The sequence below is a fragment of the Patella vulgata genome, chromosome 7 (genome assembly GCF_932274485.2).
Source record: "Patella vulgata chromosome 7, xgPatVulg1.2, whole genome shotgun sequence".
Classification (NCBI taxonomy): domain Eukaryota; kingdom Metazoa; phylum Mollusca; class Gastropoda; family Patellidae; genus Patella; species Patella vulgata.
The window spans coordinates 15,585,731-15,613,224 of NC_065885.2; the positions used below are offsets into that span (position 1 = coordinate 15,585,731).

At 35.6% G+C, this 27,494-nt stretch overlaps 1 protein-coding gene across 3 annotated transcripts in view; it reads left to right on the top strand.

Annotated features, from left to right (window-relative positions):
• Window positions 1–9,924: 9,924 nt before the first annotated feature.
• Window positions 9,925–27,494, top strand: part of LOC126826686 (macrophage mannose receptor 1) — a 38,024-nt gene continuing 20,454 nt past the window's right edge. For all 3 annotated transcript variants that reach the window (XM_050555683.2, XM_050555684.2, XM_050555686.2), the window contains exon 1: window positions 9,925–10,102. In XM_050555683.2, the coding sequence (XP_050411640.2) occupies window positions 10,036–10,102 (67 nt within the window). In that variant the 5' untranslated portion in view covers window positions 9,925–10,035. The remainder of the gene's footprint in view (window positions 10,103–27,494) is intronic.

Here is a 27,494-nt window from a genome sequence, read left to right on the forward strand (position 1 = left end):
AAGCCCTTACGATTAATTTGTACTACTATTTGTTTATGTCAGGTTAATCTTGAATTTCTTACTATCTTTTACATAAACGAAATAGAAAATTAATGTTTTGTTAAAGATCGTAGAATGTTCACAGCGCATGCGTACTTCCCTTTCGGAGCAGCTCAAAATCCGATGTGAGCCAACGTAACCTAACGTAACTTGGCAGTATAAATTCTACCTCCCTGGCGTACTGTAACATTTGTCAGTACAAACTATATTTTAATAATGCACTATATATACAAGCAATCAAGTGCCCTATTTGAAGAATCACGACTTTTAGAAATTACACAGCCAACATTCCGGTCAATCAGGACGGATCCGGTGTAGAACAGTAATGACCCTTCCAACATTTACACTACGAGGCACCGTTTGGAGCACAATTAAATAATCATTGTATAGTTTCACAGACCTGAACTATATTTTTATAAATCATACTCGTATTGAAAACTTTGGTTTATATTTTGTACATGCATGCCTACGTGCATTTTTCATGCATAATGTATACTTTAGGCTAGCCTACATGCTGCCCGAAAGGAATGTTAAATTAAGTATCTATCTATATACTTCAATTGATTCAATCTAGCCTATTAGCTAATATAACGATTATCGCCTTTATAATTTCACATCTGACATTAAGGACATCGAAAATACTGCATAGATAAAGCAGCCTACCGGTAACGAAATTTAAAGCGGAAATTGCAAATTTTCTAAGAAAGTCAAAACGTAATTATTTCTATGTCTTTTGCTCAATAGGTTGTCAACTCACAATTATACGATCATAGGTTGTCAACTCACAATTATACGATCATAGGTGTCATTCTCACACTTAAGATTCATTTAGACAGGAAATAATAACACAATTACCTCCCAATTACCTCCCTTGTTTTCTATTCTCCACCATGAAGTAGCGATATTCAAACGTTTGAAAATGAAGATGAAAATGATATTTTTGCCAATTTCTCAGCTGGCAATAGTGAATTATAGGATTAATAGGATTATTCTTTAACAAGGTAGGACTGTTTATGGATACCATCTATTTCCAGGCTTTATTTTCATAAATTTTAAAAATATAACTTAAAAATTTGCAATTTCCGCTTTAAGTGAAAATATTATTATTTCTTTTTGAACAATGACAATTGAAACATAGGCGTGCGAAGTGCCAGAAATCACACAATTCCGATTTTGATTTATGATGTCTATTTCTTGAATTCAAACCGCAGTTTCAGAAAATTCGCTCAGCTAGGAGCTACTTGTTATTTTTTCGAGATTTTACTCTTGCGGCTGTGACAGGCTTTTACCACCCGCTGATTCATTCTTTTGGCCGATGCGGAATTTGATTCACTGCATGCAATTCGAATTTTGCTCTCTTGTCAAATGGATTTTCGTAATTTCCAATATAATTTCATACCGATAAATGATTTTTGCTATTATAGTCTGCAGTATATTTTATTAGGATAGAATTATTGATACTTTTGCTTGTCAAAAAATTCTTAAAGGACAATATTGGTGCCAGTCATTATCACATATGTGATAGAGCTGGTTAAACACATTCCAAATATAATTTTAACACAGAGATCATTGCTACGATAGCTGAGTAATTGAATGTCATTAGATAAGAGAACACGAGAAAAATAGAAATAGTCCGTACATTCCCTTGTTTATATTCATTCTATACCTTATAAAAACATGGTAATGCACGGACTTTTTCTGTTTTTCTTTCGTGTTCACTTATCTAGTGGCAGTCACTTCTTTTTATGAATTGTCAGATATCTTCTCACAATCTCATACAACAACTGTTGGTCTTCGAATAAATTATTAGTGAGCAGAAATTCGGCCGTATATCCGTTATCACTCGTCACATCAGTCAGTTATATAGAGAGAAGACTCGGTTTTTCCTTTGGCGTTTGTCACTTCCGATTCTGGAAACCTGTATTACTCAGCTATCGTAGCAATGATCTCTGTGTTAAAATTATATTTGGAATGTGTTTAACCAGCTCTATCACATATGTGATAATGACTGGCACCAATATTGTCCTTGGAGTACAGTAAGCCACGAATTACAGTTACATAAACAACTGTTTTTAGTTGTGTATATTACAAGTAAATAAAATTTAGTTCTCTTTTATTGATGATTTAGTAATTAAGAACTTATTCATCGCAAAAGAGATATTTATGTAACATACTAAGAACCTAACTACATTTTTGGGGCACCAACCACCACCCCCCCCCCCCCCCAGTCAAAAATTTCCCCGTACGCCTATGCCGACAAATATTATTTTTTAGCTGCCATGACAGATTGAGATATTATCTTATGCAGTCGTTGGTTGTGTTGTAGCCGGAAATCACCATTTTCACTCGATTGTTTCAGAACGTTCAATCGAGTATTCCCCCCGTGTGTATTCCATGGGAGGTAACTCGTCCATCCCTACGTTGACGCGAGCTACAAAATAAAGAAACATCCCCGATGTAACCTATTTGTGTAATCCATTTGCGTTAAACTGAAAATTGCACATGTTTAAACCGAAGAGTGAAGATCTAAACTTAAATATCTGTACTAAAGATCTCTGAACAGAAGGCTCTATATTGTTGTTAACAATAATTGTATATAATTCCAGTAGATGCCGCGAGTGTGTGTATTTCAAGGGATGTAACTCGTTTGCTCTTGGCGTAGTTGTTCAGATGGACCGGAAACCTGCAGTCCACCTGTGTATACATTGGTATGTACGTAGAAGAACACGCGGGAGTGTCACCGCCCGGAAAAAAAATCACCCCACACCCTCACACCTTTGGCGAATCAAGGAATTATTGCAGGAGGGGGTTTGCATTCTCTATCGTCTTTTTCACGTATACAATACACACTGAGCTTTTTAAAGAGAAAAACCGAACACTCGGTTTGACGGCAATTTTTATTATGAATTAATACGATAACATTTTGATTCAATTTGATTGATTAGGTGCAAAGCATTAATTGTGATACCACATATGTCTATATCATTATCTCGCGCTTTGGATGCCCATCCCATCCCATCCCATCATCTGGCGATAAAGCATAAAGCAATTAATTGATGATACAAATTTGATCTTACCACACCTAATTTAAAAAATTAGAAAAATTCAACTAAATGATTTGAAAAGCTTTTCAAATGTGACTTGGATTTAAAAATATTTTTGAACCCTCTGGACTAGTACAATAGGATTTAATGGATAATTTATACAACAGGTAGGACACTAACACATCTAGTACTTAGAATAAGGCTATTTTTTATTTTCTGGAGCTGTCAAGCCAGCAAGAGTGTTATTGTCCCTTTAATATATAAATTGTCTCTTCTTTACACAAGAAAATACCAAATTGAACGTGTCTCGCTGTAGTGTATCGTTCCCCAGGGAAGGATTAAGGGGACAAAAACCTTAAATGACAATAATATTCACACACATACAAAATGTGTCCTTTTATTAATTTGTTTTTCCATTTATAAATAGCGCTTCGATTAATATGTTAATTTACTTCACTAAATCTGTTTTTAAAGAGATAATTAAAAGCTGAATCGAGTGACTTCTTTGATATCTGGATGATAACATGTAGAACACAATGTGCAGAACAATCGTTAAGCGTTTTAAAATCACCAAGTTCGACTCGCAACACTTCCGTTATCTGTGGCGACATTGTCCTTGAGAACTACGAAGGAAATAAAATTGCACGAAACGAAACCAAAACCCTTCTTTTTTTTAGCATTTGTGATACGCATATTGTGACCCTTGACCCTGTTAGACAGATAATCTGGTAAGTTTTAATGATTGAAAACTAGATAAAATACAAGACTATATCTCAGATTAGTCCGCTTATTATGATGTTTTATAAATGTATTTACTAAAATAAGTTAGACGAGTTTCAAATATAATATGCTATATATGGTTAAACTAATCAGTACACGAGTCGTGTACCCTATGGTTTCGGGTGCTATTTTGTAATGAACAAATAAAAACATATCCTACAACGCAGTGTGGAAGTAAATAGTAAAGTCTGATTCACAAACGACAAAATAATAATTTAAAAAAGGTGTAGAAGGCGTAAACGACTGCCGTTCAAACTGAACTGTTAAAGTATTTCGTCGAACATAATTGATTAGAAATTACAATATTTTTTTCTGAAATTGAATGTAAATCACTTTATATGCATTCACATTACATTAATATGTGCTTTTAGAACCATTTTTGTCTATTTCAAGGTTCCAAAAAATAGAGCCATATGTCCTTTAAGTGGCATTTACCGATTGAGGAACACATTAAACAGAACACAGTTTTTATATAGGATAACAGTAACTATGGTTTTATTCTAAAAGCACGACGTTTCGACAAGTATCCTCTTATCGTTATTAAGCACAATGCCATTTAGTAGATTAGTAGTATAAGCGGTACCTTGCTTCTTTAACGCCTGCTCTCACAAAAGTGATATCGGATGACATTTAGTGTGGAAAATATTTTTTATTTAACGTCCGCTTCCACCGAAGTGACATTTAGTTCGTTCGTTCGTATGGTTTTACGCCAGCTTCCATCTTGGGTGATATCGCAGGCAAGAAGACATTTAGTAAACTTGAGGTCAATATATATGTGTAGTAATATGGACCATATTATGTCTTAACTGATTATTGGTTCCATATATTCATATTTGACGCACTCAAATTGAATGAGTGATAATTTGGTAAACATTTAATTCTGGGTTAAAAAAACCCAACAAAATAACACGCCTGTCACTCCTGGTGGAAAGTTTCCACTATCCATATAACGGTGTTTCTCGACGTCATTAGGTTTAGTAACCAATCCTCATAATTAATTACGTAATATTTGTCCATTTAAATAATTAACAGAGAGATTTGTTCGGAGATACCGTTGGGGCTGAAAAGACACCATCTGGATTCAGAATGCCCCGTTAGGTCGTAGGAGAGCCATATGAATTAGAAATTCCGTCAGTAAGTTGCGAAATGGTGGGGTTGAGAGAGTAGATAATGACTTTTATTGTAATCTATGCTTGTAACCTATGTATCCGATGCTTGATATAAAATGTTAAAACGAACTGTTGTATTATTTTCCCTGGTAGGCTGGGATACAAAGACAATACTAGACGATCACAAGGCTAATAACATGTGTAGCAAGAGAAGAGAGTATGCGTCACACTTTGGATGTGGGGAGCTTTTGACGGCGCGCTTTCCGCATCTGACCGCTAACGCATATGTGTAGTTTAATGGTCGAGTGCGAGACATTAAGTAATATCTATTAATGTCTTGCACGTGACCATTAAACAATTTAAATAAAGACACTATCCAGCACGTGCATTTCAATGAAATATGTCACGCGCGTCCAATATTGCAGCTAGTATAAATAATGTACGCTTGAGACACTGAAATAATGGTACGCCAACATCAAAGGATGACGTCACATCTGTATTTTAATACTACATACTGTATGATGTTCATGGTGAAATCATTTACAGAAATTAAATAACAGTAACAATAAAAGATAAAAAAGATAAAAGGTTCCATAAAACATAACAAGATAATTGGGTTGCTAAATAAACAATTGTGACTAAAGAGTAATAAATAAAGGACGCAAGCCTTTAACTCAATATCATCCACAGTCTTCGACATTACAAACAAGACTTATTGGTCAATTTAAATCAACATTGATGTTGTTATCTTACCGTGAAAAGATGGGCTTCTGATATCTAATATTTAAGACAAAATGAAAACTTTAAAATTGGCACAAGAATCGCCTGCCAGAATGCTTTCGAATGCCATATGTAATGAAGCGTCTCAATGAATGAGATTACTACCGGTGTAGACGACCACACCAGTAGCCAGCCCGGGGCAAGGGGGGGGGGGTGCAACCCACGCCCCGAAATAAATTTCCGACTATAGTTCTGAAATACCTACTGTTTCTAGGCCTAATAGACAGCAGTCAGCGATCAAAATATGGAGTATTGATTTGAGGACGTGGCACCCAGTCTCACATATTGACGGATGTCCTCTTTGACCCCCTGACAGGTGCGCCCTCAACCACACAGCCCATATTATTGGTTATGTTCTGATACCTTTAATCTGTCCTGACTTGTCTCAATGTTCATTGTTCAGAGTTCGCTAGAGAACAATTCTCTGGGTTGGAATACGCGTTGGCAACCGTTCTATTTCCAAAAAAATAAAAACAAATGGAGGGGGGGGGGACTCCCGGACCCCCTCCATCCGGGGAGGAGAAAAACACCCCACCCCCTAAAATGTTTACTGCCAGCTGGCTATGGGCGTGGTCGAAGACTGCAATTCAATTTGGACTGATTAGAAATTACATCTGCAGTAAAAACAGAAACGATTGAATGTAAATCAGTTTATATACATTATTATATGCGTTGCTACCCATTTGTGTCCATTTCTGAGTGCCAAAGATTAGAGATTTAGCTCCTTTAAACTGGGGGGTCACGGTGGCTATGTGGGTAAGACGCTGGCTCGCTAGCCTGGAGGTCGGGTGTTCGATCCCTGCATCGGCCGAGAAAGTTCATCCAGATTTTCCGGCGTGGTCGCCCCTTGTTAGTGATGCAGGACGGAGGACCTGCCAAGGACAGCTGTCTAGTTGTTCGGGTGGGACGAAAAAACGAAGTCCCGTGTACACATTGGCGTGCACGTAAAAGATCCCTTGACAGTTGGAATTCGATATAAGAGTAGGCCGTAGTGCCGCTGCCCGGGCAAAATTTCCCACATAGCACACTGTATGACAGTTGTCCGTCTTCATTAGCCCATTTCGGAGCAGAAAAGTAGGAAGTTAAACCCCATTTCATTTCATTTAATTTCCTTTAACTTGAGTAATGATTATAACTAGTTTCGAGGATCTTTAAAGGATACCATAGGTTAGATGTAATTAATCATCACACTTGTAATATACTATTCAAAAAAAGTAGGGGATATTTGATTTTGGGGGCATAATACTAAAATATGCAAATGACTACGAAAAAAGTCACTATAGAACCTAACAGAAGAAACATTTCCAGTTACATGTGACGCCCAAACGCACCAATAGCTACCGCATGGAATGCAGGTGATGCTTGGGATCATCATGGGGGTCCAACCCAAGATTTGCACGACTCTGACTTTGAATGTTACAGTCATTGTGGCATTGAATTCCAGGGTGGAAACATCAGTTTAATTGTTTTAGTGACCAGAAAACAAATTTTGATATGCGTCGGCTTACCCAAAATGAAAGGTTACGTGCCCTTGGCATGCTACAGATCGGCACAACACAGGCGGTTGTGGCGCGGACGATGAATGTTTCTCAGTCTGTCATAAGCAGGCTATGGTCCAGATACCGTGATACACAATCTGTACAGGACAGACCACGCTCAGGTCGACCTAGGGCGACAACTCAAGCCCAGGATCGATTTATCCGTACCTTGGCCTTGAGAAATCGTGTCATCACAGCAAATCAGATCAGCGCTCGTCTTCAAAGAGACACTGGTGTGAGAGTGAGTGGCCAGACGATTCGGAATCGACTGCATAGGGGTCACCTTCGCGCCCGACGTCCTCGCGTGATCCCTTGTTTGAGAGATCATCACATTCAGGCAAGACGTCGTTGGTGTAGGGATCGTCAACACTGGGATAATCGACGCTGGAGCAATGTGATGTTTTCAGATGAGTCAAGGTTCACTGTTGATTTTTTGGACAGACGTAGGAGGGTGTGGCGTCGTCGAAACGAGCGCTTCCAAGACGTTAACGTCATCAGACATGATCGATTTGGGGGTGGTTCTGTTATGGTGTGGGGAGGCATCACTGTTGCTGGAAGAACGGCTTTACATGTTGTTGCAGGGCGTGTTACAGGCCAGTACTACCGGGACAACATCTTGGCAGTCCATGTTGTGCCGTTCGCACGACGTCATGGCTGCCGTTTCATCTTCCAGGATGACAACGCAAGATGTCACACTGCCAGGATCGTTACAGGTTACCTCCAACAACAGAACATCACCACATTACCTTGGCCAGCACTGAGTCCCGACCTCTCCCCCATCGAGCATGTCTGGGACATGCTTGGACAGAGGTTACGTCAACGTCAACAACGTCCTGCCAATGTCTAAGAACTTGCTGCTGCGTTGCAACAGGAATGGGACAATCTGGAACAAAATGACCTTAGACGTCTCATTAGGAGTATGCCATGTCGGATTAATGCTTGTTTGGCAAATAGAGGAGGATTTACCCGTTACTGACTTGGTTGTGATGCTGTGGTAACTTTGCTGTTTGACCCCGGGTATCATTTTACCCTTATAATGGTCAGTCTGTGCCTTACTTAGTCTAACGATCATTTGGAATAAATCGATGAATGTGAACTTCATTTCATTTTGTCATTTGTTTCTTCGTCAGTTTCATTAGGTGACTTTAATAACACTTAAAAATCAAATATCCCCTACTTTTTTTGAATAGTATACAAACCACAAGGCGTTAATTTAAATCCTAAAACTATACTAGGGTTTCCCGAAATTCACAATTCAAAATAGTTCCCCTTCCTTAAAAATGAGGTAATAGAGCCGATTATAAAATAATGTTATCAGCTTTAAAAGTTTTTAATATAATGCTTTTATATAATATTTACCTTTGCCAATATGAATTATCACGACAATTTCGATCCAGTTCTTACTTTGATACAATAAAATTCTACATGTATTCTATTTTATTTTATAATCAGTAGTGGAATACCGCGTTTTATCAGTGAAATAAAAGTGTTATTTCACTGGCTAGCAGTAGTCCATGTTGTTTTTACCTAAAATGATTGTAAAATCATAAAATAAATAGAATATTTGTCGTTTTGTCGTGAATAACATATTTTATTTCATCTCTAAGCAAGAAAACTTTATATTTTCACTCATGCTACGCATTCGTGAAAATATAAGTTTCCTTGCTTCTCGATAAAATGAAATATGTTATTCACTCTAAAACGACAAATATCCTCTATATATTATATTCTATTCTATTCTATTCTATATACAATTTTGCTTGCACAAAGTAATTCATAACATAGCTGATTTATATACCCCCCCCCCCCCACCATGCACCCGCCCTTTTACAAGTGTTCCAAAACTCTAGAATAAACTGTGTGATAAGAAATTGTATTGCTGTCAATACTTTTAAATCTCAGTTGAATTATTTGATTTTAGCATTGACAACGCTCATTTCCCGAGCGTTTTAGTGGCAAGCGCAGCGTGTTTGCTCTTAAATTTGCTTCTCTTCCATTTTTAATTTGACCAAAACTGTGAAATGCTAACCATTCGGCCATCCAACACCCCCCCCCCCCCCCGGTGTTGATTTATGGTCCCGGGGATCACGGTGGCTAAGTGGGTAAGACGCTGGCTCGCTAGCCTGGTGGTCGGGTGTTCGATCTCAGCTCCATTGGCCGAGAAAGTTCATCAAGTAATTCCGGCGTGGTTCTGCCTTGTCAGTGATGCAGGACGGAGGGCCTAGTCGTTCGGATGGGGTGAAAAACCGAGGTCCCGTGTACACATTGGCGTGCACGTTAAAGATCTCTTGACAGTTGGAATTTGATTAAAAGTAGGCCGTAGCCGCTGTCAGGGCAAATTTCCCTCAGATAGTCATAGCACACTGTATTAACTATTATGTATAGATAGTATGGCGTCAGCCCGTATTCATTAGCCCAGTTCGGAAAAGAATAGTAGGACGTTAAACCCCATCTCATTTCATTTCGTTTTACGGTCCAGTATTCTTTTGCTGTTTTGTATTGCGCATCTCTTTTCGGAAAGGACACAGAGAAGCCCGAACCACCAACTCTAGTCATTTTCTGAGTGGCGATAATCACAGAAAGGTTATCTAAAAATAGTTCAGCCAATCACAACGCTTTATGTGGGTTATCCATTGAAAACAGGGCAATAACGTTGATAGACACCAGTTGGATCAAGTCAAATATTTTAGCGATATTTTCATTCCTATAGAGAGTGAGGCCTTCCCCTCTTAAAAGAATATTATTATGAAAATGAATATATACGTTTTATCGTCCATCTTCTTCATCTGTGGATTATTATCTTCGGCAATTGGTGAGTAGTCTCTCTATGTTTTAATAGGTCATGGTATGGTTTCATTACATAACAATAATAACGGTACTTCGTCTACTTTCTACTAGGATGCTCAATGTTTACAAAATACATACATGCACGTATTAGAATTTCAATGACGAAATGCTGTTACTAATACTAGTAGCATATTACAACATACACGTACGCACGCCCAACTGCTTAAATACAAATATATATATATATGTGGTGAAGTAGCCCCTATAAATTAGTAATTTATGGGGGGAGTGAAGGCGATCACTGAAAGTGAAAACGTCAATATATATATCATAATATATGGGTGAATTTGGAGTAGACTACAAACAAATCGTTCTGTCCTTCACTCCTTGTTGAGAGTATCCATTTGTCCTACGTACAGGCCGAGACTTACAATAACAATAACAGTTTTTTAAAATAAATGATGTCATAGAACATTATCTGGTGTCAAATGGGTTTGAAACATTTTCCAAAGATCATTTATTCCTCGGGCTCATTGACATAATACTTCATAGAGACATGTCTGTACTTATATCAGTATGTGACCTATTGTAGCTTACCTAAAGATATAATAAGATAAACTTATCAATTTTAGATTTGTTCTCCAATATATCTACTACCCCATTTAAAATATGTCTGGGGTCATGTTTAATTTTTTTAGTCCACTGGATATGAATGAGATCTACTATATGTTGATAATACACACACATTTATATTCAATAAAGACAGAAGATAATATATTTGAACTTAAGGTATTTAGTTCGATGATGTGTGTGAATAATAGTTTATTAATGTCCACTTCCGCCAAGGTGATATCGTAGACATTTTTAAATACAACCTCCTTCCTCTTCTATTATTAGCCTAGTGTTTAATGTCTGCTTCCACCGGGGGTGATCACAGATAATTTGTCTCATTTTATTATGCTTAGCGCACACTCAGGGGTCTTTCCTGTGGGAGGACAACAGAGGAAACCCATAAGGTTGTGATAGTACTCCTTTACCCCTCACTCCAAGTCACATGCAGTCACACCAGAGATCAAAACCCACACCGATCAGCAGTGAACATTCACTAGGCCACGACAATCACTGATAAGGATTACATCGATGAGACTTAATGAGCCACAAATATTAACTTTTTTCCTCCGACAAATTAAATTCTAAAACATTTTTTTATGTATTAGAAAAATAAATAAAGATGTTTGACGAATTCGTAAGTAAAAATTATTTCCTATTTAGTGTAAATGGGTATTAAAATGAGTAAAAGGCTCCATTCCGCCCGAACCAGTAATGTCTTATGTAAACAATGCACCCGCCATTGAGCCAATGATTGACGCCGCGTGATGAAAAGTCACGTGATGAAGGTAGTCATCTTTTACAGAGATATTAGAAGACTTTCGTAATCCTCTGTGAAACAGATTGATCGGAACCACGATGGCAAGCCAGAGCTGACCGGCCTGCTAGAGTACGAAGCTCAACACTCTAAACCATTGTAGGTCCTCTTAAATACTACCTACATGCTTAAACATGCATTTTGCAAGAGCTAAATCAGCCTATTGCAGGTCTTTCTTTAGGCCTGAAATGTTTTCTAAAGTATTAATTAGACATTAATTAACTGATCCAGGCCTTAATCAACTCTGGATGGCATCAGATTTCTCCGATATTAAATAGATTAGAATGGTTCAGCGATACTTTGATTTAATCAAAAATGGAGGACCGAGACTTAGCTTCGATCAACCAATACGGTGGTTGAAATTATTGCACACGTCTGTCAAACCTTCAAAGGCTAATATCTTCGCTTGCAATAGAGTAATTTGAATGAAATTTTCAAATTATTCATTTTACATCATCTAATTTCGAACCATTATAGCAAGAATGTATCTTTAATCTTTATATACACTGTAGGCTATATATATTTTTATGTATTATAGGGCTACAACTGTTATTTAACAAACTTAACTTATTTCATATAATATCCATTAGATGTAAACAATAGTCCATACACTGTAATTATCGAAATAAACATCAATATTACATGTATATGAATGGTTTCACACTAATGGCTGAGCAATTAACCTAAATGACTAATATGCTTTCGCAAGATTTAGCTTTTATAGAATTGTTTCCAGCTAAGGATACTTATTTATAGTCATTGAGATTAAGATTATGAACTTAGACAATTCTGTTGCTCGTTATTATTACAATATTTATTAAATTCCATAGCTTACTGATAAAGTCAACATGCCAGTTTTACTAGGGACTAAGTAATAGGTTTCTATTAATACTGCTGACCAACCTGACAGTGTTTATTTGACAATGATTGTGTTTGTTTTGTTTTCACTTTTATTATCATAGGCAAGCTGCATTTCAAATGTTATTATACCTATATTATATAACAACTATATAACTGTCATGATGATGATGGGGTGTCAAACAGTTCATTACATCTACATGGATATACAATGAAATGAAATGGGATTTAACGTCCTACTCCTAACTGGGCTAATGGAGACAGGCATATGCCATACAGTGTGCTATGAGGGAAATTTTGCCCGGACAGCGGCACTACGGCCTACTCTTATATCGAATTCCAACTGCCAAGGGATTTTTTTTGTGCACGCCAATGTGTACACGGGACCTCAGTTTTTTGTCCCATCCGAACGACTAGACAGCTGTCCTTGTCAGGTCCTCCGTCCTGCATCACTGACAAGGGGCGACCACGCCGGAAAATCTGGATGAACTTTCTCGGCCAATGCAGGGATCGAACACCCGACCTCCAGCCTAGCGAGCCAGCGTCTTACACACTTAGCTACCGTGATCCCCCATGTATATACAAACCAGTTTATTATGTACAAGCATACAGATACAATCTGTAATAATGAACAAGAGAGAGAAATGGGGTTTGCTTGCGCATAGGGGTCTTTAGTACAGTAGTCATTGAATATGTAATTCTTGGTAATTGACTGAGTCATGTGATTTGGTTAATGTTAGAAAAAAGCTGCAAAATATAAAAAAAACCCACATGAAAACATCCTGTGACACCAAAGGGACTGCATTTAATATTTTAGTTTTTGCATGACATTTTGAAATCACGCAACCAGTTGTTTTGTAGTGCCTCATGTGATTTAATGGAAAACACATTCTTCTCAATGTTAAAAGCTTCCTGATATTTCCTCAAGTTGGCATCAGTATTCTATATATTTCCATAGTGTGCTCTATCCGGATGACAAGATCTGACATATGGAGTTATATGCCTGAATTCATTTAGACTATAAAAACATAGCATATAAATGAATGAAGACAGCTGTTGGAAATGTCAGGATATTTCCGTTGAAGAAGTAGTGTTTAATACAGTTCACTAGCATGACAATAATGAGTATTGATAAAACTATTATGTAAAGATATTGTTGATAATCTGATTATTAAGTACAAAGTACAGCTGTTAGTCGTGTGAACTTCTCAAAATAATAACAAGTGATATTAAGTGTTCAAGCAAGATTAAGCATATCTTGACTCTTACACAACATATGTCACTGTTTATTGAGTATGTTAACCATAAATTTTTCCCGCAGATTATAGCGCCCCTGGCCCTCTCTATCCACTGCATGTAGGGATGTAAAAACCTTTTACTGTATGGCAAAGGTAGTGGGCAGTTGCCACCTGGGTGTTGGCTTAAAAGAGCCCACATTTTCCCCTGGGGTCTCATGGCCAAAAACATTAAAATCATTCAGTGAAATATACCAAAAATATTTGTCTTTGCTACTGAATGCTGAGAGTCTTTGCTACCCACTGGTGCTTAAACATGTATGTAGTACAATGTACATGCACCAATGTACCCATTCTACAGATAGTCCGGTGTCAGTCGAACTCAGGATTTCTAAAATTCTGGGGATGATCCTCCAAAGTAAAAGTATTTGCAACAGATACATATACAGTACTGTATGTACCGGTACATGTAGAGTCAACCTCTCTTTGATGGCAAAAAATTAGCATTACAATTATTATGGGGTTCTTGCTGCCTTGCATGTTCATTCGAATTTAAGGAAATCACTCAAAAATACTGGGCATTGTTGATTAACATTATGTTAAATCTTCATCACAGATATTGTTGATGAACATTATGTTAGATCATCATCACAGATACCGGTATATATTGTACAGACATTAATCCTTGAATATGTACATGTGCTGTCAAATGCCATACAATTTATGTTGAAACTCGAGTTGTTGTAAATGTGGTAGTCATCTGAAGCTTAAAGCCTATTTAATGGGTTATATTTTGGGTGTGTTGAATTTTAGATAGAGCATGACTTCCGTTAGAGAAAATTAAATGCAGTGCTTTAAAGGCATAAAACCCAGTTTTTATCCCATCACGTTAACAGCAATATAATAACACACAACAAAACAAACCCACGCTATATGACACTGTAATGAGGAAGATACATGTATGTACTGGCAATACTTGAATTGCATTTAGTGATTAAAGATTCATTATGTAAGATTTAGATAAAGAGCTGACTGTTCTTTCTATAATACATGTACTTCAAATAGATAATGATAAGGAAATATTTTGAAAATTTCAGTCAAATTACTCGCTTCAGAGCGAAGTTACCAGGCTTTGCAGTTTCACTGTCAAGTATCATTGTTGCAATAATAAACAAAGTCTTGATTATCCATCTTTACGTTAAATTATTAAATGGCAATCAGGTTTCAATCCATTGAAAATTGCAACCATCTGATGGTTTATTGAATTGATTATAACTTATCATGTTAATAAATGTAATTTTTATAACATTTGAGGCCTAAAGAAATGCCTGCATTAGGCAGATTTAACTCTTGCATAATGCATCTTTAAACACAACAACTATTTACATGTAACTAGGCTATATGGTAAAACAAACCCCTGCTACATGATTCTCTAATTAGGAAGATATTATAATCTTTGAGTGGTAGTTAATGATTACACACAATTGTGTAATTGCCAAATGATTTTGTTGTCAATTTACTAACTTCCTTAAACCACAACAAACATTTATAGAATGCAATCATTGGTTCATTACATATATGGGGTGACATTTCAAATGAGAGAAAACTGGGTCATTTCAGGACTAACATCAGGACTTTCATGAGGCCTTAAATGTTATATAAACTATTAATTAGAGATTTATTAACATAACAAGACAATAACCAACTCTTGATTCCATCGAATTTTAAGTAGATTAGAACGGTTTGACCATTTAATGATCTAATTTAAAAATGATGAAGCGAGACTAAGCCTCGAAGAGCCAGTAATATGGTTACAATCAGTGCACACATCTTATCAAACCCTCAAAGGCTAATATCTTCACTCAGAATAAAGTACCGGTAATTTGAATGAAATTTTCAATATACCGGTATTCATTTTGCATTTTCTATTATTGAACTCTTTATCTATATCTTACGTAATGTATCTTTAAACTTTACTACCCAATGAGGAATATTTGATTTAACTAATTAAAATTAGTTACGAGGAATATATTTGTCTTAAGAGTTATCCTTTGGCATGCACTGCACTATTCACATGGATTTCTTTACTGTACATTATTAGCCTTATTGATCTTTGTCATCCAGCCATGACCAAAATTGAACCATTAATGGGACATGTACATGTACCACTCAAAAATTTTCTATCATTTCTAGTTTAGAAAGAATGTACACCATAAAATAGGGCCACATGGAATAAACTAGGTTTATAAACCATGTCAATTTTGTAAGAGGATATATCCATATGGCTGGAGGGATTAACCTGACACACCATGTTGTTAAAATGTTTATTTTAAGAAGCTTTTTTAGTTTTCTGTTGTGGTTTCTTCCCATTAAAATTCCATTTCTGTGGTTTGTGTTAGAGATACATGTATCAATTGTTACTGATGCTAATAGAAATGAGATTCAGTATATCTTAATGAATGTTTACCATATGTCCAGTTGTTTTACGACCAAACCGATTAATCAAAATAAACCCCAAATGTTGACTAAGATATAAATATTTCATTCTACATGATCCACATATATATAAATACATCTACATTGTATTTGACTTAAAATGTTTCAGAACATGGCTTTTGATATCCATCTGAAAGGTTACATGTCCTAAAGATGTACCAGAAATCATTAAGCAATTCTAGTAGAAACACCTCAAAAGAGAAATTTATCTTTTTTAACAATCTCACTTACATGTAGTTACTGTCTGACACCTTTCCTGTAGGAGTCGTTAATCTGTTGACATGTATTTTGGATAAAAAAAGTCTTGAGCATCTTTCCAAGGCAATTCAATTCAAATACTGTACATGTAAATGATGATGTTAGCGTGAAAACTGGAATTTGTTCCTACAACCAACCTGATGAGTTGCAGGAACCGTGAGAACTAGATAAGCCAATATTTAAGAACTTTATGATGTTTATCTATAATGTTTATGTGATATCATTTAAATGTATGAAACATTTACTGTTCAAGCTCGGTATTTGATCAACCAGAGACAGAAAATCCTGGGAAAGAGAGTTATCAAACATGTTTAATCTTGATTATCTAGTAATGCGACTATTGTTACTCTATCCTTACCCAGAGTACAGAGTTACATTTAGAAGTGGGCTGAGGGTATAACAGGAATTGAGAGAAATGGTTAACGACAGCTTGCTACTCAACTTACATTTAGTACTATTTTATTTCAATATTCGCTTACACACAAGGGTCTTTAGCAGAGATAGGAAACCAGAGGGCCTAGAGAAAATCCATGAGCTTGGAATCGAAACTGTGTCTATGGGCAGGGATAAGAGAATAGAGATTAATATAATATGGATACATGTACAACAAATAAATGCTTGAATATTGACAAAATGGCTTGACTCTGTCTTATATACATGTAAACCTACAAGTATTCTTTGAAGTGTCCTAAGATAGTAATGTAATTCCCAAGAAGGAAACTTGACAAAGACTGAGTAGAAAAAAAAGTTGTTTAATCCAGGATGTGTTTCTTTGAGTGTATGACGTGCGTAACATTGCTAGAAATAATGTTTGTTCATTAAGTGTCCCTGACTGTCAAATTGATTATATTTTCTTTTTAAAAAAACAGCTGTGAATATTGGTTGTTTATCACATTAGAGAAAATCTACGTAGTTGTAATTTGACCTTCTCTATTTCTAGATCTTTATCCACATCCTCCTCTAAGCTACATGTAGTTATTCCAAATGCATAATGAAACTAACTTCAAAACATCTGAAGAAGAAAACTACCACAGCTTGACTAGTCAATTTAAACTTATTATTGTTGTGCCGCTGTTTTATCAAATTAAAGTTAAAGGCGTTGTGGGATTTCTCATCTCTTGCAAACTTCAATATTTTAAAAGGAAATGGTTCAATTCTGATTTCAAAGATATTATTAATTTAAACATGTACAACATTCGACCTCCCCTATAGATGATCACTCACTTTATTTGTACAGATTACAATTTAGATTAATGTAGTTTTAAATGTTATTTGCATTAAAATACAGATGTGCAGTCATCCTTTGATGTTGGCAATGTACCAAGCGTACATTATTTGGACTAGTTGAAATATCGGACTAGTTGAAATATCGGACCAGTGTGACGTATTTCATTGAAATGCACATGGTGGATAGTGTCTGTATTTTAAGTTGTTTAATGGTCTCATGCGAGACATTGCATGATATATAGATATAGTCCTCATGCTATTGTACTGATGCAATATCAATATATTACCTACATGTAATGACTCACACTCGACCATATACTACACTTACGGTACATAGTATAATAGTACATGTATATTTATTTAGATTTATCACCCAATAATACATTCTACAGTAGATATCGCTTGTGTGATATATTTCATAATCTACTGCGATATCTCCTTAGGAGATATCGCTTTACATGAATTTGATTGGTCAGTTGAAAAGGAACTACTTTTTTTTTATTTTCATAGAACAGTTCATTTCTTATTAAAAGTAACTTTTTTTAAATTAAAAATGAACTATTGTTATTCAATTGACCTTGATGCAAACACTGGGTCAATATAAAGGACTTTGCAATGGTTGAATTGCTGTCAAAAAATGATGTATCACTACGCCGTGATGTTCAGTAAAAGTGAAATCTACAGCAAAGAATTATATTTATCTATTTGTGCATGTAAGAAGGGATTGGGTCATAAATAAAATCTCCTACTCCTCTTTTTTGATATCAAAGACATGTACCTTTTGTCAAGTGGACGTTAAACCCCATCTCTCTCTCTCTCTCTCTCTCTCTCTCTTTTCTTTCTCTCTCCTAAGAATATTTTGGCAGGGATGTGTATTTCAATTCACTATAATTTTAGTTCCAGTATTAAAATCATCATTGTTAAATTGTTCTTTGAACATCAGTTGTTCTCAGATCATCCTTAATTGCCTCGTGTCAACCACAAACATTAATCTGTGTCCTTTACAGCTGTAGGGTGGAGATGGAGGTAAAGGCTGAATGGTCTGACGTGTGCGTCTTAGATCATAAAGTCTGTGATTGAGTCAAGTGGGTGTTATTTCGATCCTGCACTTGAAAGTGATAATAATTAGCGTCGCCCACCTAACCTCATGGATTTTTCTCTCGGTTCTCCGGTTTCCTCCCACTGCTAATTTAATATCCCTGCACCCAAAAAAATTATTTAAATAAAATTGTACCTTGTGTTAATCCCCCGAAATGACACGATGATAGTTTGTGTTAAGTTAAGTGCATGTTAACCTCGTTTCTCTCTCTCTCTCCTCTTACAGCAAGTATCTAGAAGATTGTATTTTTGAATTAGGATCGGTTTTTAATTCTCCACTATGATTTGTTATTTGTTTTTCATCAAACTGAGTTTATTATTGTCTAATCGATAAAATGTAAAAGATTCGTTTATTGATTGTCATTAACAACTTAAATATCACCAGTGGTGTAATATCAGTAAATATATCTAGCTTCTATAGAATGTCTTCTAGTTGAATCCTTTGATCTGCCCATTGCAATAACATTTTCTTTTTGTTTCTTTTACTAATAATACACAACCATGTAATTACTTTTTTGATATGCAGAGTCAGTGCTACTTGTACATTGCATCAGTAGGGGAACTTACATGTACATGTATGTACATGTGTATGTATTATAGCTGCTGCTACGCTCATACTTGTTGAAAGCAGTTTCAGAGGGCTCCAGTACTGACCTTTGAGGATCACAGATTTATACTGATTTTGTATTGGAGAAAAGTAATTGAAGATTGATGTGTTACATATTAGTAGTTTCAAGTTCTGATTATATTTTGGATGTTGGTTTGGTAGAGGGGAGGTGCAAGTAGTGTGGCAGCGGACCTATTGTAGTTGGTACTATCTCATGTATGTTTATTGTTTTGTTCTTATAAAGTTTTGTCTTAATTTCAATTTTTCTGATGCATGCCACCACAACAAATGTTATTGGGACAACTAGGAACCAGGAATAAAAATTTGAGAAGGCCTCTTCATAACTACGATTGGCCAATAATTTTAAGCAATGTGCGTTCTAATTTTTTTATTCGTAATACAAAACGGAAATATTAGATTTTATAATGTCAACTTTTGCCGGAAGTTAGTGATAGTAAAAGAATCATATGGGGGTAATAATACAAACTAATTATGATTTCATTGTTAACCTTTACTATACAAAACGTAAATCAACTCAAAATTACTCTGAACTTTATACAACTAGTCAGGAAATCGGTCAAGTACTTCAAGAGACATGCATTTACATTAGAAGAGATACACGTATAACCAACTGTTAAGAGTAGGTCTGTATTCAAATTCTTACATAAGGGGCAGTAACTCTTAAGGTAACTAACAATTGCAGGAGATGTTCCAGAATTGATAACCAGCTGTGAAGAGTAGGCCTGCATTCATAGAATCCATCTTACATCATAAGGGGCAGTACATGTAGCTATATATGAAAGTCAATAACGATTGCGAGAGTTGTTCCAGAATTGATAACTAGCTGTGAAGGGTAAATGTATATGTAGGCCTAGAATCAATCTTACATCAAGGGCAGTAACTACATGTATGAGGGTACATATACATGTAATTACCGATCACACAATTGATACCAACCAGGACAGTATTAAAGTACACGTATGGCGATTGTGGGAGATGTTCCACAATCCAGTACAATGATCCTATGGGTTGCATACTTTCAATTGTGTCATTTTTGTTGCTAAATCCTTAGGCAATTTTAAGTGTCTGGTTTATTGTTGCTAAATCCATAATAGGGAAGTATTTGGGTTCTTGTAGCTAAAATCCTTAGGCAAGTGTCTGGGTTGGTATATGTATATGATTAATAAACGACTAAGAAAGGGATATACAGCTTGTTAAATCATACCCGCTAGCTGTTTCTCTGAAATCTTCTTTTCATTGTGATTTAAATTTGTTTCTTCCTCAGTCCTCATTAGTGGATGTTCCTGCACTTGACTGTTATCAAATTCTAAGAAACATTGTTGAAACATAAAATTTGTACATTTTTATAAGCCCACATTGAAATGTGGTCGTATATTGTCGTCACCCCCGTCCGTCGTCCGGCGGTCCAGCATCCACAATTGCTTGTGGACGCTCTAGAGGCTAGATTAATATCGATTGACTTTAAATTTATACACACTGTTTAAGGTCATGAGACGAAGAATCCTATTGATTTTCAACGATTTCCGATAATTACTGCCAGAGTTATGGCCCTTGATCACTTCAAAAAATCTTGTGACACTCTAGAGGCTAAAGTTATCATCCGATTTACTTCAGATTGATACACAGAGTTTAAGGTCTTGAGACGAACAAGTATATTGATTTTCAATGAATTTTTATGACTTGAACAACTAAATCCATGATGTTAAAAGTTTCGTATACTAAACATTAGCATGGGCAGAACTTTATAAAAACCAAACAAATTCTAATGGTTTTCTGATAATTACTTAATTAGTTGTTACTCTTAATCAGATTTTAATGTATTATAAATGTTTAATTACCGAAAAAAGTAAAAATATGCGACAAGTCTTGTTGACTCCCCGGATGATGTAGCTGCTGTGGGCGTATGTTTCGTTGCCTGGCAACCTATTTTTGTCATTCCTAAATCAGTAAATGGAGGTTATTTGGGAAACTTTCAAAAAGCTAACAATCTCCGAGCCAGTTAAGGAAAATCCTACATACTGTACATTTATTTTATTCAGTCCACATGTGTGTTAAACAAATATGCAACATGAATGTTGTTCTATTATAACATGTGGAAATTGTTTGAAAAGAAATGAGGTCTTAATGAAGACGGGCATATGCCATGCAGTGGGCTATGAGGGAAATTTTTCCCGGACAGTGGCGCTACGACCTACTTTTATTTCAAATTTCAACTGTCAGGGGTTCTTTTATGTGCACGCCAATATGTACATGGGACCTTGTTTTTTTGTCCTATCCGAACGACTATATGTTGTCCCTTGCCAGGCTCTCCGACCTACATGTACATCACTGACAATAGGGGAACCACACCGGAAAATCCTAATAAACTTTCTCAGCTAACGGAAATTGTTTGAATTATTATCCGGTTCTGGCCTCTGGTCACTTCCAATAAAAATGTCAGACGGACAAAATTTTGAAACAGAATCATGGCGCATTACCCCCTAGTTGCTTTCTTTTTAATTCTCTGGAACATTTTCGCCATAACAAAATTCATAGTACATTATAAATAGAATCAATGACAATGGAAACCGTTCAGGGAGATATTGTTTTAATCAGAAGATTGCAAGAAGAATGGTGTTAGTCATGTGATCAATTTGTCACCCTCATGGTGTGATGTTGGACTAAATCAATGATTGAAGACATGCACAATCTTCATTGGTTATTTGTCTCGCTGTCTATAGAAGTCAATACAATCAAATTGTGATTGCTTCTAGCTTCTGAATCAATCCTGTGTACATGTACATGTATGCCCAAAATGTCCTTGGTTTCTCCTTGTCAATGGTGCAAGATGCAGAGCCAGCAACTTAAAAGTGTTCAGTTACATATACATGTATTTGGATGGGACAAAAAAAACGAAGTCCTGTGTATATGCAGCACGTTAAAGATCCCTCACAGTTGGAACTTGAAATAAGACAAGGGCATAGCACTGCTTTTTACACTGTTACTTGTAACCCACACAGCCAATTTAAAAGACAAAATCATGTGTCAACAACAAAATTTGATATTCATTTATAATGAAGTCTTTGGGCTAAGAAGGCCCTGTAGTTGCTTAATTCATTATTGTTTGATAGGGGATTATTGTTACATGTACTGTACTGTATGTATCGTTTCTATTTAGGTTTCGTGTGTTGTAAATTCATGAAATTTTGCTAGGATTACTCACTGATTACAGTATTCACTACCGTATTCAATACAGTATTACATGTATGTATACAACAACTTCATGTTTGTAGGCCGATGTACAAATAAATAAAATAAAACCAAGTACGAACAATCCTAACCATTAGACAAAAACATTTTCCTAGAAATGTATTGTATGCAATTAGTCTTTATCAGTAAGGCCGATGTATAAAATATTTCCCTAGAAATGGATTTTATGCAATTCGTCATTATCAGTAAGGAAGATTTTCAAAATTAAACACACCTTACGTTATTGATATCAAAATATTTCCCTAGAAATGGATTCTATGCAATTGGTCATTATCAGTAAGGAAGATTTTCAAAATTAAACACACCTTACGTTATTGATATCAAAACGTTTAACACATCTGATAGTTCTCATTTGCATTTTTCTGACACTATCTAATTTTTTCACAGCACCGTCCAAATTAATTATTTAACATTTGATTAATATAAATTGCTTTGATTCAGTTGGATTAAAGAGAGGCTATGGCCTACTCTTAATTCGAATTCCAGCTGTCAATGGTTCTTTTATGTTCACGCCAGTGTGTACACAAGACCTCATTTTTTTGTCCCATCCGAATGACTATACATTGTCCCTTGCCAGGTCCTCCGTCATATGCCACTGACATGGGGGAACCATGCCGGAAAATCCCAGTGAACTTTCTCGGCCAATGCTGGTATCAAACACGGAATACTTCAGGTTAGCGAGCCAACGTCCTACTCACTGAGCCACCTTGGCTCCCATCATTTATGATTGTCAATAACATCTATCTTTGATTATTAATGAGACAGTTTTATTTTTTGAGAAACAGAATATTTTTTTTATATGGCCTAAGTTATAATGCATAAACATTTATGTATGATAGGGTTTGGTTTGGGTAAATAGAAGGTTGAACAATTTTACATTCTTTATTGAACTATATATTTTCTGATTCACTCTTTCAAGCATCACCGATTTAAAGTCAGTGACATCAGCTTTAATATATGTGGTAAGTTCACAGGTTCAATTATCACAAAGAATAAAAGGTGAAAATAATTCAAGGATTGGTGACTGTTAAAGAAAAGTGTCCTTTATGGTTATTTCAAAGGATGGTATATACAAAGTGTGTATTTTAATGAAAAGGAAACAAAACACTATAAAATAGGACTACATGCGTACATGTAACTCTGTAAATATTCTACTTCTTTTGACAAAGATAATATTCTCATTTAGTTACAAAATGAATCCAATCATTGTTAAAGATACGTTATGGGAGATTCAATAACGAGTTGGCAGTTCTCACTATAATAGTTAAAAACTACATAATGTAAAGGCAATTTGCTGAAAATTTCATTCAAATTGATCCACTATGAACCGAGAACTAAGTGATTGAAATTTTCGCCTAGCCTCGATCATCATTACTAAAGTCAGTACGATAAACAGCATAGTCTCGAATATCCATTTAATCGTTAAATTGTCAAGTAAAGTTATGCAGTAAATCTGCTCAATCCACTAAAGATCGCAGGCTAGCAATGTCATCTAGAGTTGATTATGGTCTGGATAAGTTAATTAATGTCTAATTAATAATTTAGATAACATTTAAGGCCTAAAGAAAGACCTGCAATAGGCAGATTTACCTCTTGCATAATGTTATTTTAATAAAGCTACATATACATGTACCATTCAAATGAATATGTCATGATTTGTTATTGTTTCAAATTTAAGTGTTTTGAACTCTGAGAATATTAAATTTAACACTGGAGATCCATTGTTTATCTGATCTTCAGATAAGCTCCATATCGCTTTTTGACCGATAAGTGTACAGTTCAATTACCGTAGCTCTATGATTCACAAGAAAAACTGATACATGTACCTGTAGCTTTGTTAATTTATCAAATAAACTAGAAGTAGTATGAGGTGTTGTAAACAATGTCAGCATACAGTACCTGAGCTACTGTTTTGTATTTGTGAGAGAGAGAGAGAGCGAGAGAGAGATAGGGGGTTTAACGCCCACTCGACACAAACTAGGTCATTTCGGGACTAACATATGGCTTAATTTTTTTATTTCAATAATTCGCTTGCACGTAGGGGTCTTTAGCAGTGGGAGGAAACCAGAGGACCCAGAGAAAACCCACGAGGTTGGATATTTTGTATTTGTAGTTGATTATATAATGCAATAGTTTGAACTTCAATCTCAGAAGATTGTTCTTTAATTCAGTTGACTAACCTTGACCGAGTTCAACCATCAAATAATTGTACATATTATGATCCATATCTAGCTTTAATATTATGTATTTTAGATATGATCGAACAAAAATGCATAATATGACTGTTGGATAATATTGTTAATACATGTAATTCTTATAACATCAAACTATTTTTATGTGATATTACATTTGTAGTTCAGCAACTAATGTACATGTACTTTATAATACATGTACATGTACTTTATGATACATGTACATGTACTTTATAATACATGCCAGCAACTTATATAATGTACATATACTTTATAATACATGCATGCCATGTATTATAAAGTACATGTACATTAGTTGCTGAACTAGTAGATTAAATTTATATATTGGTAGACGTTTATCACCATTAGCCTTCTGTTGCATATATTGAATATATTTTCAGACCACTATTTAATGTTTAGAATAATATGCTGTATTTATACAATCATGTAAATACACATACATTAAAATTGTTTTATTAACATAAGAAAATAATTTAATGATCAAGAGCCTTTCTGTTAAAGTAGCTAAGTCTCTAACTCAGTATTATCCAAAATCTTCGACATTGAAAACACGATTTATTTGTCGGTTTAAATCAACATTAATGTTGTAATCTTACCGGGAAAAGATGGCCTTCTGATATCCAATATTTAAGACAAAATAAAATTTTTACAATTGGTACACGAATCGTGTACCATAATGTGTTTCAGCGCTATTTGTAATAAGGGACTCGAAAAACGAGGCTAGGCATATTCCACAAGTCATGTCAACCGGTGACGCTATATTCTTATCTGGAGAGCATGCCCAATAAAACTATCGGTGAGACTGGAATAACCAGACGTTAGAGATTGAAATTCGATTGAGAATACTGGCGTATTTCGCCGAACCTAACTCATTAGAAATTACTGTAAAAACAGAAACGATTAAATGTAAATCAATTTATATACATTCATATTACATTGTTGTATGCATTGCGACCCATTTGTGTCAATTTCTAGGTCTCAGATATTAGCGACTTAGCTCCTTTAACTCTACATGCATACGATGTGTATAAATAAAATTGTATAAATTTGATAGAAACAAATTAGAATCCTTTGTTTATAGTCTTACCAGACAAATTTGAAATACAAACCCCAGTGATACACCACATTGATATAACAACCCCTCTACCCCACGATCACAAATACCCACAAAACATCATGAATGTTAATAAATAAAGTCAATTGGGGATATTGGGGGGGGGGGGGCGATCAAAAGCACAGCAATGCCATATGTTTTTGTTACATTTAGGTTAATGAAGAAAAATTAATATATTTATTAGTTATTGGTGATATTACTTGATACATGTACATGTACAAATATAATGCATAGTTAAATATCGATAATGTGATAGTACTCCACCTCTTGTGAATAAGTAGGATAGGCGTATATAATTACACCTATTGTTTGTAATATACTCGACATACGTGCATCCTTTTTCGTGACTAGCAACAACATTAAGGTACTTCTATTTAATCCTTGACGGAAGGGTGTCATAGAAAACCAAGAAATATTTGAAAATTTAGTCATTTGATGATATGACCATTATAGATGTATATGGTTACAGATGTCCTATCACTCTGTAATGGGAGAGAGAGAGAGAGAAATGGGGTTTAACGTCCACTCGACACAAACTAGGTCATTTCGGGACTAACATGTGGTTTAATTTTATTTACATAATTCGCTTGCGCGTAGGGGTCTTTAGCAGTGGGAGGAAACCGGAGGACCCGGAGAAAACCCACGAGGTTGGACAGGCGACCCTACTCCTTGCCACGTACAACCGGGGATTCGAAACCACGCCAGTCGACTCAATGACAGACATTATGATACAGCGCGCGCACGCTAACCATTCAGCCATCCAACCCCCCCTCTGTAATGGGATCCTGAGATCAAAGAAATATGTTAAATTTTCGTTAGTCACATATTGTGTCTTGTCACTCGATAATTAGATCCATTCTAGGAACTATCTTAAATCATCTACATTGTATGATGTGATACTCTATAATAACAGCCTTTAACTTTCCTGGAATTATATTAAATCCTTTTTGAATACGTGTTATATCCTGTCTCTCTATAATAAGATTCTTTAAGATTACATGTATATCTTGTCACTCTATGATAAGATTCTTTAAGAATTATGTTAAATTTTCTATGATTACATGTACATGTATGTCCTGCCACTCTATGATAGGATTCTTTAAGAATTATGTTAAACTAGCAGGATACCCGGCTTCGCTCGGGGGTCATAACTCCGAAACCGGAAGTGGTAGACTAACGCCACCTGGCCTATGTTACTCCCCGGTCCGAGCTACCCCTATACCCCAAATTTCAGACTCGTGGCAGACCTAGTGTAGCCACCAACCCCGAACAGACAGACAGACAAACAGACAAACAGCAGTCACAAATATTAGTATAGATTTTCTATGATTACATGTGTGTCCATTCACTCTATGATAAGATTCTTTAAGAATTATGTTAAATTTTCTATGATTACATGTATGTCCTGTCACAATATGATAATATTCTTTAAGAATTATGTTAAATTTTCTATGGTTAAATGTATGTCCTGTCACTCTATGCTACCCCCCTCCCCCCCACGCATACAAACTGTGTGATTTGATGATATATTTGGACTAAAAATGTATTCAAACTAATTAATCTATCAAAAATGTGCTTCAAATCCCTCCCTCTCAAATTTTTGTCCTTCTGCTCA